We start from the raw sequence: 15,004 nt of genomic DNA on the forward strand, positions 1-15,004 counted from the left end.
TGGTGGGCCCGGGAAAGCGTATAAAATTGAAGCGAAATGAAACGCGGGCCTACAGTAATACCGCAAGTGCACGGTCGTCAGTTGTAGCTCGTGCAAGTACGGGTCGATCCACAGAGACTGGGTGTGTTTGGAGTTCTCTAGCTATTTTGGGCTCTAATTTGTTGTTGGTTAACTATGAAGCCTTTTGGGCTTTGGTTCTTTGGATTGAACTGGGTCTTTGCCTCAGTGAACTGGGCTTCAGTTTTTACAAACAATGGACAGTGGGCTTAGAGAGTTTTTGGTCAAGAAGAAAAGAAGTGACCAGGAGAGACAGGTAACAGTGAGCAACAATGGCTCTAGGCCAAAACAGCAAAGATAGAGGAAGAATGAAGTGAGGCAATAATACAAAGGCAGTTAGCCTAAGGCAAAGACAATGAAGAAAATTAAACAAGACAATGACTAAACAGCAAAGAACTAAACAACAATGCACTAAACAAAGCAATGACAAAAGATTGTGAAAGTGATGAAGACAGTAGTGAAATAATGAGGCAATGGATGATAAAACAATAAACACAAGGTAATAGTGAAGTAAATGTGACAGTACAATGAAACTACAAGCAGAGAACAATGGAACCAAGGCCTAAGCCAAGGGCAGGGGAGATGGTGAAGGTGAAATGGTGAAGGTGAGCCTAGGCATACTACTCGAGTGGGAAGAGAACCAGGTTGCTCACAGTCACTAGTGAGCACTAGTTTCTCCCCACTGCTCAATCAATCCAATGCTTCACAGGCTTTAGCCTAACATTCACACAAAACAGTAAACAAGAGTGATGAAAGAACACTAGGATGTTGAATCCACCATTAACCTAAGGGATATTCTACTCACAGCTAAGAAAATTACCAAAGTGCTAATTGTCTGATTAAAGCACAACTAGTCTAAGGGCTTAGCAACACTGAACATGAGCTGCACATGATGAAGACTATCTTATTGATTCATGGTTTCATCTAGTCCTAGCATTTGAGGTTTAGAACATACATAACAAGAACATTAGAGAACAGGAAAACATAAATAATGAACAACAGATGAACAATGAAGGAACAAACATCACAAACATCACATTAACAACAGCTTAACATGAACAACAAATTGAACAGAACACATACATGATTAAACAGGAACAATGCATGAAACAGCACAAATTGAAGAGACTCAAAAAAACATTAACAGAACATAACAGTTCTGGACACTGGCTGCTAACCCAGCATGAGCCAATTTCACACCCAACACCTTCTATTTATACAAGCAAGCAAAAACCTAAAAATCCCCAAAATATCAGAGAATTAGGGTTTCACCAAAAAGTGAAATTGACTCACCTAACCTACTGATAACAGCCCTCATACGTTGACCCATGCCTCTTATTCTTCTCCTGATGCAACCCATGCCTTCAATTTGTACATGCAAGCTCAATCCCAAAAATCCCCAAATTAACAGTAAAATTAGGGTTTTGATTTTTTTACTCACCAACTGTGATAAGACGAGTCCGTCTTCAACCCATGCTTCTTCTCCCTTCTCTGCTCCTTCCCATGCCTTCAATTTCTCTTTCTAGCTCGACATATTTCACTAATCTCTCCTCTAGGGTTTCTGAAAAGGAAGAGAGAATGGTGAAATAGGTAGGTAGAAGGGTAGGATGATGATGGGTTTCGATTGGTGAGAGCCATGATGGCTTTTGGTGGTTGTGGCAGAGGTATGGTGGCGGAATGGGTGTTGCAGAGAGGAGGTGGAGAGAAAGAGAAGAAGAAGAAGGAAATGAAAGAGAAGAAGAATGGGTCGACAGTTTAGGGTATAGGGTATCCGTTTTTAGGGTGTTGAGCGGGCGCATCAAAGTTAGATGTTGGCGAAGCTGAGCCACTGGAATCGAAGCTGGTAGGTGAATCGGACGGCTCCGCCTGAAGAGGCTGGTAGCGACCGTCGGATGTCTTGATACAATGAAGTTAACGGCTCTAGATGGGGTTAGGTGTTGAAGTGTTAAGCGGAAGTATCGAGATTTGATGCGCAGGCAAAGAAGCGACCGTAGGATCTAAATGTGATCTAATCTGAAGGCTTGGAATTTAGGCACTATGGTGTTTTGCAGGGACTTCAGATTTTGATGCACGATGAAGAAGCGACCATTGGATGATGAGATGGATCCAATCTAACGGCTGAGAATGGAGGCGGGTATGGATATAGAAAATGGGTTTGGGTAAGGGTTTTGGGCCTTGGGTATGCCAGGCCCATATCTTCTTTAAGAACAATTCTTCCTTCTTGAGCCCATTCCTAGCTTTTTGGTCTTGTGCGCACCATTCTTTGCGGCTTCCTTGCGTAATTTCTTCCGGCTTTTCACTACTCTTCAGCTCTTTTCTGCTCCGCAAGTCATCCAGACTTTATTTATTACCTAAAAATGCAAAATTAAGTAAGAAAAATATTTATTCTTGAAAACAATGAAAATGCAGAATATGGGATAAAATGTAGAATTAATGCACAAAAGATGAGTTAAATGCCAACAAAAAGGGATAAATATATACAATATTTGGCACTCATCACTTCTTCATATGCATGTAGGACTTATCAAAATGGGGCAAATAACACTTCCTTTGCATTCCCATTCTTGCCTCTTGTTATTTGGCAAATTTTGATAAACCAAATATGATTGGTATACTTTATCGTGATCTTCTCTTGGTGCGAGCATATTTTAAACATTATGAATAATTTATTTATTTGTATTATCTACGAGGTCTTCTTTTTGCCTTCCTATGTAAAGGTCTTATGTTGCCTCTGTTTATGTGCGACGAAATCACAGGCAGTCTTTACATCATAGTGTATTGACCCATTGATCTCGTCTTATCATTTTCTTGTATTATTTCCTCTTCAGGTTAATTCGCACAAATACCACAAGTCTTAATACTCGTATGAGTTAAAAGTCTTGTGATATTTACGACTTTTGACACAATTCAGCTCCCTAATGGAGGGTGTCGTCCTTATCTTCCCCCTGGCTGCCCTTCAAGGAAGCTTACCTCGTGTTAAGATTATGGCTCTTCCCATCCGGCTTTTCAACAACCAGTTGATTTCGCAATCTCGCATACGCTACCTATAGGGTTTATGGCAGCAAGATCGCACCGTAAGTGGGGTATCTTCGGACCGAGTGCATCATAGTCAGGACTTGTCAAGAGTGGCAAGGTACGCTCCTGACGTCCCGTGCACTCTTGACTCAACTGTGTACCTCGGCGCCCTGATCGAGTTTCTGCACTCCTTAGGAGAGCCTTTCTCACCTTAGGCTCTCAATCTAAGATTACTATCTTAGACTGAAAATTTAAGGTATCTCTCCCGGATGGGAATTATCATTTTATTCTCACCCCAAATCTCCACAACTCAAATTCCAGGGTCGGTGTAGCCTTCCCTTGAGTCATGCCTTCTAGGTTTCTCCAACTATGACGTGCGATAGGTCTTACTATATTGCCTCTTGCATATAAGTGAACTAGGGTGCACGCCACATTAGGATTCCTAGCCAATCTGATAATAAATATCATTTTCTGTAGCCTTTTATAAAGGTCTTATTATAAAGATTTCTATTTTTGTTATCTTATTATGGATTTACCATATGATATTAAAATTTCTCATTCCAATCTTTAAATTCGTACAACTGTAGTACGTAAATGTTGCTATCGAATCATCTTATTCGAGGAAAATCAGGTACGCTATTCATTTTACTCATTTACCTTCTACACGTTTTGAATCTTCTTAAGTTCGCATATGTTTTCCAGAATATTCATTTGTATCACCATTGATTTGGCTTTGTGCAAAAGTCATTGTGCCCTCCAATTTCTGGTATTTTGCCTGCACGTTTTCTCTTTCCATAGAACTTTCCTCTCCAACTTCATACACCGCATCGACCATGAATCTCTCTGCTCTTTGACTATCTGCTGCATATTTTTTGAAATTTCTTCGCTTGAATTCTCTTGCTTCGCATTTGTCAACATCAATTCCTTGGCAATTTTTACTTTCAATTGTATCTCCTCTTATAATGCCAACACCCTGAGGAAGAGGAAACTTGATGCATTGATGAAATGTTGATGCAACAACTAATATTCCATGCAGCCATGGTCTTCCAATGAGAGCATTATAGGGTGACTCGACATCCACTACACAGAATGTGATATCTGTTGGTAAATTTTGTAGAAGTATTCGCATAGTCACTTCCCACTTTGGTTTGTTCGCAGAACCATTAAAGCCATAGATTTTGTATGTTGAAGGGATTAACTCATCATCTTTCCCTCCCATTGTTTTATATGTATGGTAAAACATAATATCTACAGAACTTCTCGTATCTATAAGTATTCTATTTATCCCCCAAGTATTCTTCTCATTTTCTTCTTCATCTTCTTCCAATGGTTTTGGATTAATTCCCAATTTCACCACTAGTGGACACTCATGTGATGATCTTCCTTCCGGTATTTCATCTGCACTGAACGAGATTTTCTGTTTTTGCCAGTCCTTCAAAGGTGATATTTTTGCCAAGTTGAAAATTTCCCTTCCTTCAGCATCTCTCACATATGAGAAGAATATAAATTACTTAAGACATTATCATGAAAATCTTCTATGTTTCTGAACGAGTTTATGATCGAGTTACAATAAAAATTCGTTGCCTTCGCACCCACTTCAATAACAAATGTACTCCTTTCCTTCTCCTTTGCATATGTATTTCCTTGAGGTGGAGGTGGTGGTGGTGGTAAATTCCTTGGCTGTTTTAGTAAGAAACGGTCCAACTTTCCTTGCTCAATCATTCGCAATATAATCTTCCTCACATTTCTACAGTTGTTTGTTGTGTGACCATGAAATCTATGATAGACACAAAATTCTTTACTTCTCCTTCCTGGTGGCGGCTCTTCGCCTATATTATGTGGTTCTGGAATATCATCCATTAAAAGAGCGGCTTCCCATACTTTATCCCCTGTAGTGTTCAACTTTGGAAAATTTATCTGTTCCCACACTATTCTTACAACTTTCTTGTTATAATGTGTTTGCTGTCCTGCAGAGCTTCCTGGTTGAATTGTATCAGCACCTCCATAATTTTGAAGTTACTTGTCTCTGTACTCTTTATTAAACTCTGCTTGATCTACACTGCCCATAGCCACTAACTTTTGTTCCATCTCTGCATTATTCCTTCCTTGAGTTCCCTGCGATGTACTCGCAACAACATTTGTCATCCTCGGAAGTAGACTTGTATTTCCACCTTTCAAATCAGATATTTCAACTGGGTAAGATTCCATATCTCTTTGCTTTTCCTCAAGTGCTATGTATTCTTCTTGAAATTCGCGCAACTCCGACATTGTTATTGTATCCTTTATTCTGAAGATTTGGGTATATAAAAAATCTGTTGCAAAGAGAGCTTTTCCAGCTTCCTCCACTGCTTCCTCTAGTTGTCTTCTTCCATCATTTCTCTTTGTAGTCATCATGTCTCTTAATTCTGCCATCTCCTTAAGAATTTCTTCGCTTAATGATTGATCCAAATCCCCTCGCATGGGTCTCTTTAATCTTGCTTGTCTCAATCTATTCTCATGATTGTTTTGGCGTATTGCCTCTTGTATCTCCTGTTGTTCAGTTTCCTCTCTTCTTCGCCTACGCTTTTCAGTATTTGCTTCAATTTGTACTCTATCAAGTCTTTCTTCATTGCCTGTGCGATCATATCGATGTCTTGATATTTCTCTTTCTTGTGGAGTAATTCGACCTTGATCTATATCATCTATTCGATGACGCTCGCGTCCCCTTACTCGATTATCAATATGACGCAATCCGCTTTGTAACTCTCTTTCTTCTAATTCTTCCCTTCTTCTCTGTCTACCTCTCGCACATGCAATCTCTCGTTCGCGCTCATATTCGTCTCTCAACATTTCTCTACCATGTAATATCATTTGTCCTTGCCTTGGATTCTCTTCTTCCCTTTCACAATTAGTATTTGCACGACGAAGAAGTTCGCGTGGGTGTTCATATCGATTAGTTGCTGAAGATTCAAGTTGCATGCAAGACTTGCAAACCTTCGTCTTCGTCTTAGGTAGTAAGCCATAGCTAGCTGATTGCTTAACTTTCCCTGGAAACTTGTTTATGTAACCATCACCAACCGTTTTGCTAAACTCCAGTGACGCTTTCTTAACTTTAGACTCAAGTGTAATATCTATTGTTTGCCAAGAATAAAGCTGACCACGACCGGTCAATGTAATACTAAGACTTCCCACCTAAATTGTGAAGGAAATTTGATACAATCCAAACAAGATGAACTGATAATTATGATTCATCCTCTATGTCCAGTAATTCCAATTCATTGGGTGGGACGATTCTTATAATATTACTGGCTTATACACAATTAATTCAACAAGTATTTCTTTGTGACCTGGAATCAATCTAATGGTTCATAACATACTTCGCAAAGGGATGAATTGTGCCACCAGGTACCAGAACGCCGCGTTTCTCAAACACAATTAACATCCCTCTTGCAGCATCAGCCAATGTTGCAAAAATCTTAATTACTAGCACGAACTGGAATATATACATATCAATAACTACGGATTTACCTCTTCCATATCCGGTATAACCTTAGACAGTTAATCAAACAAGTCCAATAAATTAAACATCTTATGAGGTAACTAAGCACTCACGAATGCTGGATATAGTACTGGCAAGTAGTCCAATATATATTTTGACCTCTATGTAGGAAACGATGTGATATTGGAGATAGTCATAAACCTTTTACTTCTGAAGCATATAGTCATATACCGTTTTGGGAATTGTTAGCATGTAGTCCCAAACCAAACATAACATAGCAACATTTCAAGTGGATAGGATACTCAAGTTAAGCACGTTATTTCTCTGAATTAAGTACACAAAACGTGAGACTGCCGTGAGTTGTCATATGTGAGTCCAGTAAAACTTTTCAGTTATTCAAAATTTCAATTTACCCCATCCGTGTTACCATTTCTGACCTTGGCTTTGTCTCGAGGCTTGAGCTTTTCCATTTTAAGCTATGAGGCCAGGAAAGCTGTTTTGAATACAGGGTATGACCATCCAAGGACACAGAAAAGGTTGTAACTTATGAGTTAAAAAACGAATATGGGTTTTAGGTTTTCAAAATTTCCAGGCATTTTACTGTAAAAAGTGTCTTAAGTGTACAAAATCTGAACTTTAAACTCTAGCGACAGATACAACAAAATAAGGAAAACAACACTGTATTTTCCAATACACCTAGCTCTCTCCCTTTCCCTTTGATCTTCCAAATTTTCATCTTCTTGCTAGTTTTCTTCAATGACTTCCGTATGTTGCCTTCGCCTATCATTTCTTCGATTAGATTGGCTCTGTCGGGAAGAACTCCTACTGGATCTTGACCTTGAGCGTGTAGCACTTCTTGACCTTTATTCTTGTAATCTAAGATTCTCTTCTCGTAAATCATCATTTTGACGGATTAAATTCGCACGCTCCTCTTCTTCTCTCTTTCTTTCAATTATTAATTTTTGCCTAAGCTCTGCAATCGTCATATTTCCTTCACTCGTTGTAATTGGTTCTTCGTTCCCAATTCTCTGTCATTCGTCTGTAGAATTCGTCATCGCAATATGGACACTCACTCTATCATAATCTATATCGTTATTATGTCCTTGTTCATGCTGAGATCCAATTGGAATTTCTGTTCTTTGATGTTCTTCCATTCTTTCCTCTTGTTGCTCAAGATTTGTAATTCGTCTTCGTTCAGCAAGTCTGTTGCTTCTTCTAGTTGTCATTCCTTGTTCAACAACAGTCCTTACCATTTCTAAATTTTTAGATCTCACTTTTTTCCTTAAAATCTATGATATACTATCAGGAATTAGCATCCAGAATTGTTTCTAGCGCCAGAAATGTAGTTGTAAGAAATCTTACAACTACACTCCACCATAACTGATTCAATCTCTAGGTGATCATTATGAACTCTTATTTTATTAACTAAAGATTAAGAATGTTTACAAGAATGATTCGAGTATTACAACAATTCTACTTGAAACCTAAGCTCACTTTCTCTCTCTTCCTATTTCTTTTCCAAGACTTGTCCTAGAATCCTCCCAGAAACAATGACTCTCTCATTTATATAGGATTTTACATAGTGAATGACAGCTAAGAATCCCATTATTTTCGGGATCACTATGCGACATATTCGCTCATATACAATCGCTCATCTTCGCATAGCATACTTCTTCGCATGATTCTTCACACTTTTCTCGTGACTTTGCTGACATCATCTGGTGCGTCATCTCAACTTTGTTGTGTGCGACGCCCTTCGCTTAGGTTGTATTCTTTACTTCGCGTAATTATTAACGTGTGCAATATTTAACTCCTACAGTCCTACAAGTACTGCCTGGATTGTTGAACGGTGTTGTTTAACTATCAGAGATCCCCAGCTTTTACTATTGGGATACTCCCCCGCAATATTGGGATAGAAATGAATATTTCTACTCTGCCGTGTTAATTAACCCTACTCTATTTTCGTGGTTCAAACGAAGGTGCTTTGAAGTAGTATCTTAGCTTTCCTCTTCCTGATCTCATATGGAACTCAGTTGTTGAACCTTCTGATTGATGCGTGGTTCTTGTTAACCTCTTCTCCGACAAAATACAATGAAACTTTGCAAAATAATCAAAACTGGAGAAATAGTGATAAAAGATACGGCTCATTTCCTTTTCCTATATTGTGAAAACTATAGCTGACAATCTTACAAAAACCTCACTGACAACCAACCGTAGTCTTATGTACTTGAAGATAAACAATTACACACAACACCTAAGTTTGCACATTTGGTTCTCAAATTCAGACATAAATAGTGATGTATACACCCAATGAACATCTGAAGCCACGCCCAAAATTAAAATAAAAAATGCATTATGGCCTTCACTGGAGGATTTGGCTGCCATAGTCGGTGTTAAATTTGTCATATCGTGGAGCATGAAGGTGGGCCGATGGCCTTGTGTTTATCAATGCTGTCTCGATATCTTCGGGCCTGATTGGACCAATCACTGGCAACTCTGCACACAACCGGCAACAGTGACTCGGTAATTATTTTTTCTCCAAAGAAAAACATTTTGACAAAATACCAAATGATCATATGTAAAAAAGAAAATCCAGCTGTCATTGTGTGAAGGCGAGGTTAGCTCTCGCCCTTTGGTGATAATGATGTCAGTTACTTAGAATCATCCTCAACCCTGTGGTTCGGGAGAAAACATCGCTTCCCCCTAGAATTATGGCTGATGGCTCTGTATTAGCAGGGGAGGGAAGTGGCAAGGTTGAAAAGAAAGACAATTAAATTTTGGCTATATACTTATCAAACAACACCTAATTCCAATGACAGCTTCAAAATTACTTTATTCAGCATTCCTACTGTTAAAGGATGTAAAACAAAAGGTAGTTGGTACTCACCCTCCTCAGGTACCACCTCTTCCTTGTTCTCTAGCTCCTTCATTACCCGCCTCAGGGGTTGCATAGCTGCTTCTTTGCATACTAAGCGGATATCTGAACCGGAATAGCCTTCAGTCTTTTCAATCAACAGGTCATACGGAAGATCTTCTGCTTCACACACTGCTGGCAACAGCTCCTCGAACATAGCTTTTCTCGCCTCTGGTTCCGGAAGAGGTACGAGGATCTAGTTTAATGCAAGGTAAAGGAAGAATCTCGTGCCCCCTTATTTATCAGTATACTTTTATTTATTTGGCCAAAGAATACAAAACAATGAGATACCCGACCACATACCATGACACAGTACTAAAACCAGATTAGGTGCAATTGGTCATATTAGTATCTAGGTTGGTTGCTCTTGCAATGAATAAAACATAACTCCTTAGTGTGAGCTGTTGTTTAGTTTCAGATACCTAGCATCAACTTTGTGACGAAGTACATCATATTATGGTTTAAAAGCCACATAAAACCCGTGAACACACAGGTTGAGATACCATATAGAATACTGAATGTGCATATACACAACCAAAAGGATACACGTTTTTCCAAACGTCGAAGCATAGCTGCATCCAGCTCCCAAGGAAGATTTGTTGCCGCCAAAACAAAAACAAGTTCATCCGTCTTGGTCAAACCATCCATCTGCAGTCTAATTGAAGTGCTCAAATGAGAAAACAATATGTATCCCATTGGGTTCAACTTCCAAAAGCATTTTAACGAATAGAGTAGGAATCACTATTGAGATGAGAAGCAATGTGGTTGAAGTTTCTCAAATAGTCAAATGGCTGAACGTATAGCTCTAATGAAACTCAAATTCACCTGAACAAGTAACTCAGTTTTCAGGCGTCGACTTGCTTCGTGCTCACTGCGTCCCTCACCTCGCTGACTAATGATTGCATCAATTTCATCAAGAAATATGGTTGATGGAGCGTGGTGCCTTGCAAGTTCAAATAATACTTTTACTAATTTTTCCGAGTCACCTGCAATTTCACATAGATCAAAGGAATCAAACAAGAAATCCAGTTTCCAATATGAGAGCTTGTGCTAGAATATATTAGAGAATGTGAAAAGTGACATATGAGATATGAGAAAACATAATATTAAGAGAATAAGTAAACAAATGGGCCATACCACGCCATTTGCTGACAATGGATGAAGCTGAGATGTTAAAAAAAGTAGTCCCGCATTCAGTTGCAACAGCCTTGGCAAGCATAGTCTGTGGTACACAAGTAGATTGCTATCAGAAGTGGAAATAAGATTTAAATACAGCATACATTGTGTACATAAAACTTGAATCCTTTACCCTGCAACAAAGAAAAAAGCCTCTGTTGTTGAACTTAGGTAATGTTACATGATGTACAAATATCCAAAAGGAACATATAGCTCAAAATTTCCCTTTTGTAGTATTTACTCACCTTACAGAGATAGAAAATAAAATAGACAAAAAAATTTTTTAATTTTTTAACAGAATTTGGTAAAGAACATAAAGGTTTCTAGCTAACCTTCCCAGTTCCTGGAGGGCCAAAGAGCAGAATACCTTTCCACGGTGATAGAAGACCAGTGAAATACCTAAAATATGAGGAGAAGAGTTTACAAATGCAATTTAAAAATTTCAGTTATCTTAACTTCATCTGGACAGACTGTCTCCATAACCAAAAAATTAAGAAAATACAATTGAGAGGTACATAACTGAACTTCATAGAAGTTTGATGATAAAAGGATAAAAAGGGTAAAATGGGACGAGGAGAGGTTGTTTCCTCATACTTGCCATTTTAGCTTCTTCAAATATGGAACATATCTAGAGAAAAGTTACGGAGGAGTATCACTAGTAAACAAATTTTGAGTTTTAATTTTAAGGAAATCTAGCTCTCACTGCGTATTTCTATTGTTAGTACAGTCTACAGCGTAGTTCTCTACTAAATTCCATGAATCTCTCACGAAAAATTCAAAGTCCTTGGATAAAAAATGTTTATTCACGAGTATAATGAGACAGTTCACATAAATTCCATGATCCTGCAAAAGATTCAACCAACGTCCAACACCCAAGGGTGGTGTCATTGCAACAATAATATAATTTACCCACCCAGTGGAAATATACAACATTAATCTACGAGATGACTCAGGAGAAAGACCACAAGAACCCGTCATTACAAGGGTTGCTGTTTTCTGATCCCATCATCACAAGCCAATTCAAAACCATCAGATGGAGAAAAGATGTTGTCTTTTGTAATATATTTACTATCTTTTCACAACCACATGGAGGTCAGTCTAGAGATTGATTTACGCAACGATGTTAGCTATGCTCCTCGAGTTTGGAACACCTTACAGAATTCTAGTCATTCATCAAACTCACGATTTGAAGTGTCATCAAATGATGAACAAAAGTTATCAGTAATACTGACGCTCATAAATGCTTAAAAAATTAGTTTAGTAGAGTTAAAAGTATCAGCATTATCTAACATCTGGTGTAGCCGGTCTCAAAATAGAGGTTCTCCGCTATATCCATGCCGAGGAGGAACAAGCTAGTTGCCAAAGTTATCAAAGTCTTTCTATAGACCCTCTGTATTTCTAAAATACCCTTCCACCAACTGCTAATCCAATGTAAATTGATATTTTTCCATGTTTGCTATATATATGTCAATATAAGAGGTGCAGGTAGAATTTAGAACATCAGCACATCAAAGACAATTAGTGAAATCAAGGACTATCTATTTTGTGTCACTCTTTTGTTAGATGGGAATAGAAGAGAACACAAAAATGTACTCACACAGGACACCAGATATCAGCAATGCAATTTGCAATCAACCACATAATAAAGATTATACCTTTCTGGCTGCAGCTAACTAGTTAAGTCTTTACAAGATTAGGAGAACTTTATTTCTATATAGCATGATGCAGTAGATACTTACTTGGGATATTTAATTGGCATTACAACTGCTTCCTTAAGAAGACGTTTTGCATTCTCTAACCCCTTGATGCTTTCCCATTTCACATCTGGGTTTCCACGGATAATATCCCTGAAGAAAATGCAGAGAAAGTAAAGCACAAATAACACACTACCTTTACAGGTTTAGATTGAAATTGCAGTACATTAGGCCCTTGATAAGTAAGGATGAAAAAAGTAATGTAAGATTAACTTTACCTACTTAAACTCTCAGCCAAGTTTCGCATTTCTACAGACTCAAACGGCGGAAACAGTGATTTCTTCCTGCATAAACCATTTTGTTATAAGTTTTCAGATGGTGAACATATATTATCAGTCTAAATTACAGAATTCCGTATTCTTCTATACTGTAGAGCACCAAAAAGTAAATGCCACCGTAGAGTTCATAAATGAAGGAAATGTGTATGCAGCAAAGATGTTTCTGTTATATCCACAGAAATCACTGCAAACATGGTCCTAAATCCTAGCCATACAGGTGATGAAAAACCTTGAAACATAAGAGTGGCTGCATCTCCTCTCTAGTTGAAGCGAGACTTACCACATGCATTAAAAGCTACCAAATAAGAACAACTACACTAAGAATTGACACTCTTAAGGAACAGATGGGGGTATACATCAACTTTTGTGGCAGTTATCTTGGTTAATCAAGTGATTTACAATTTTACACAATTTATGATATCTTTCACTTGAGTAGGTGAAGTAGCCTGTATTCATACTATATGTCAGAGTAATTTTCGTTTTTGTTGAGAAGGAAATATGAACGCCTTTGCTGTAAGTATCGGATAAAACTATATAGATCTAAGTCTAACCCAGGTTCACTTGAACAATAAATCATAGTCAACCAATTGTAAAAGTTGATTCATTTTCCAGCACAAACCAAAATTAGCAGAGAATTAGTTATCTAGATAAGAGAGCATTTTCATACGGTTTATCACTGATTCCCCCATTAGCAATTCCATTAGTATTTGAAAGGTTCCTCTGCCCCTAAAACATAAAAAACAACAAAGTGTATCAAAACCACTTCATCTCTTGGATGGGATAACAAAAATCGTGACTTGGATTTGTGAAAAGCCACACACCTGAAGCCTATATTGCTCGTAGATAGCCAGGTCAGATGTATTCTGTGCATGTCCATTCCCATTCATTGAAGAATTTTCATAACCATTTGGTGCATTAGTAATTTGATTATGTTCATCATCTTTCTTGACAGGTTCCTTTTTTCTTCCAAACTTTGCATCATAAGACAGTTTAAAATCCTTCAGAATCAAGACATAATTCCCTTTAGAATACAGATTCATAGCAACTGAAATCTTGCTGACATAATATTCCCACAGAACTACATTAGCTAAGTCATGTTTCATGGAACATTAGAGCTAATTTTCACGAATTTAACATCAAGAAATCTGGAAGTATATATAAAAAAAGAAAATAGCACCGCGAGATCAAATTGAATTCTACTTTGAGAGAATTCACAGTAGTAGTACCTGAAATGACCATCGAGTAATAGAAGGTTCATCTGCCATTGCTAGAGAGAGAGAGAGAGAAAGAGAGATCTGAAAGTTTCTTTCTTTCTTTCTCTCTATCTCTCTGGTGTTGTAGAGACAGATAGGAAAGAAGAAGAAGAAGAAGAGTTATTGAAACTAAATAATTGAGAGAGATCTTAAAAATTTGTGGTTGACGGGGGAATCTCCATCACACTAAGAACATGTGCATTTGATCGACCAAATTACAATATTTTATTTATTTAATTCTTCTACAAACTCCAACAGTTCCGCTACTTCAAGGAAAAACATAAAAATCATTTCAACTAGAAAGTACACGAAGCAACTCTCTAGTACTGTATACACAACAACTGTGAGCATTTACACTCGCTTTACACCAGTTAAGTAGGTCGCGACATGTTATGATGGTGTCTTTTGCTCTTTCCATTGTCACCCCACCCTCAATTCATAGGGCTGTAAATGGATACCTGTCACACCTTCAAATGCCCCAGAAAAATTTTCCGCGAAGGCGTAACTCGTCAGCACAGTGGTTCTGTGAATAAAGCTTCACCCACCTGCACTTTAGCCTTATAAGTTTGCACCAATGTAAACAACCAACTCAACAGTTCTTCAGCGGAAGTCTTTTACCTTTTTTCTCTTCACTTATCTTCTCAAATGCACCCCATAATGCATTCAAACATCGCCATACTTTGTCAACAACAATCAGCCAAACAAGAACGCTTAGAACGTGATACAATCACTTCATCTAATTGCATCAAAGGGAAGAAATACAAAACTTGCCCACTTAGGGACTTACACAGACTTGTTCACCTTGAACCAGGCCTTAGCCTTACAAAAACTCTCCTATTTTGAGTCTCACACTACCTGAATATCCGCTATCTATTCCATTCGTACTGCAACTTTAGGATATTATCCGTCATATCGGATATCGGTATTGGTATCGGATATTTATAATGGATACTTACCTATTAACGAAACGGATAAGGTTTTGTTGATATCCGACTGATAATTATATGATATCCGATAGTAAAGATATATCTGTAATTTCACTAGTAAAGACTTTAGGAGTTACGGAGTTAGGTTTTCTA

The 15,004-nt window shown here is 38.0% G+C and overlaps 1 protein-coding gene across 2 annotated transcripts; it reads right to left on the bottom strand.

Annotated features, from left to right (window-relative positions):
- Positions 1-8,675: 8,675 nt before the first annotated feature.
- LOC113295523 (katanin p60 ATPase-containing subunit A-like 2) lies at positions 8,676-14,194 on the bottom strand. Of its 2 annotated transcripts, none has more exons than XM_026543853.1 (11): positions 13,899-14,194; positions 13,494-13,670; positions 13,340-13,398; positions 12,613-12,678; positions 12,380-12,487; positions 10,973-11,039; positions 10,602-10,686; positions 10,290-10,450; positions 10,011-10,112; positions 9,438-9,660; positions 8,676-9,046 (listed from the first exon to the last, which is right to left on the bottom strand). In XM_026543853.1, the coding sequence occupies exons 1-11, from the start codon at positions 13,935-13,937 to the stop codon at positions 8,913-8,915; spliced, it is 1,221 nt and encodes a 406-aa protein (XP_026399638.1). In that variant the 5' UTR covers positions 13,938-14,194; the 3' UTR covers positions 8,676-8,912. The 2 variants fall into 2 exon arrangements, with proteins under 2 accessions (XP_026399638.1, XP_026399642.1); XM_026543857.1 differs by having other exon boundaries at positions 13,494-13,643; positions 13,899-14,187.
- Between the last annotated feature and the right edge of the window lie 810 nt (positions 14,195-15,004).

This window comes from Papaver somniferum, chromosome 1 (assembly GCF_003573695.1).
Source record: "Papaver somniferum cultivar HN1 chromosome 1, ASM357369v1, whole genome shotgun sequence".
Lineage (NCBI taxonomy): Eukaryota > Viridiplantae > Streptophyta > Magnoliopsida > Ranunculales > Papaveraceae > Papaver > Papaver somniferum.

Excerpts from the sequence above, each read along its gene's own strand:
- LOC113295523 (XM_026543853.1), bottom strand. The coding sequence starts at position 13,937 with ATGGCAGATGAACCTTCTATTACTCGATGGTCATTTCAG. Across the intron at positions 13,671-13,898 it reads TTACTCGATGGTCATTTCAG|GATTTTAAACTGTCTTATGA; the intron begins GTACTACTACTG and ends TTGATTCTGAAG. Across the intron at positions 12,488-12,612 it reads TTGGCTGAGAGTTTAAGTAG|GGATATTATCCGTGGAAACC; the intron begins GTAAAGTTAATC and ends CATTTTCTTCAG.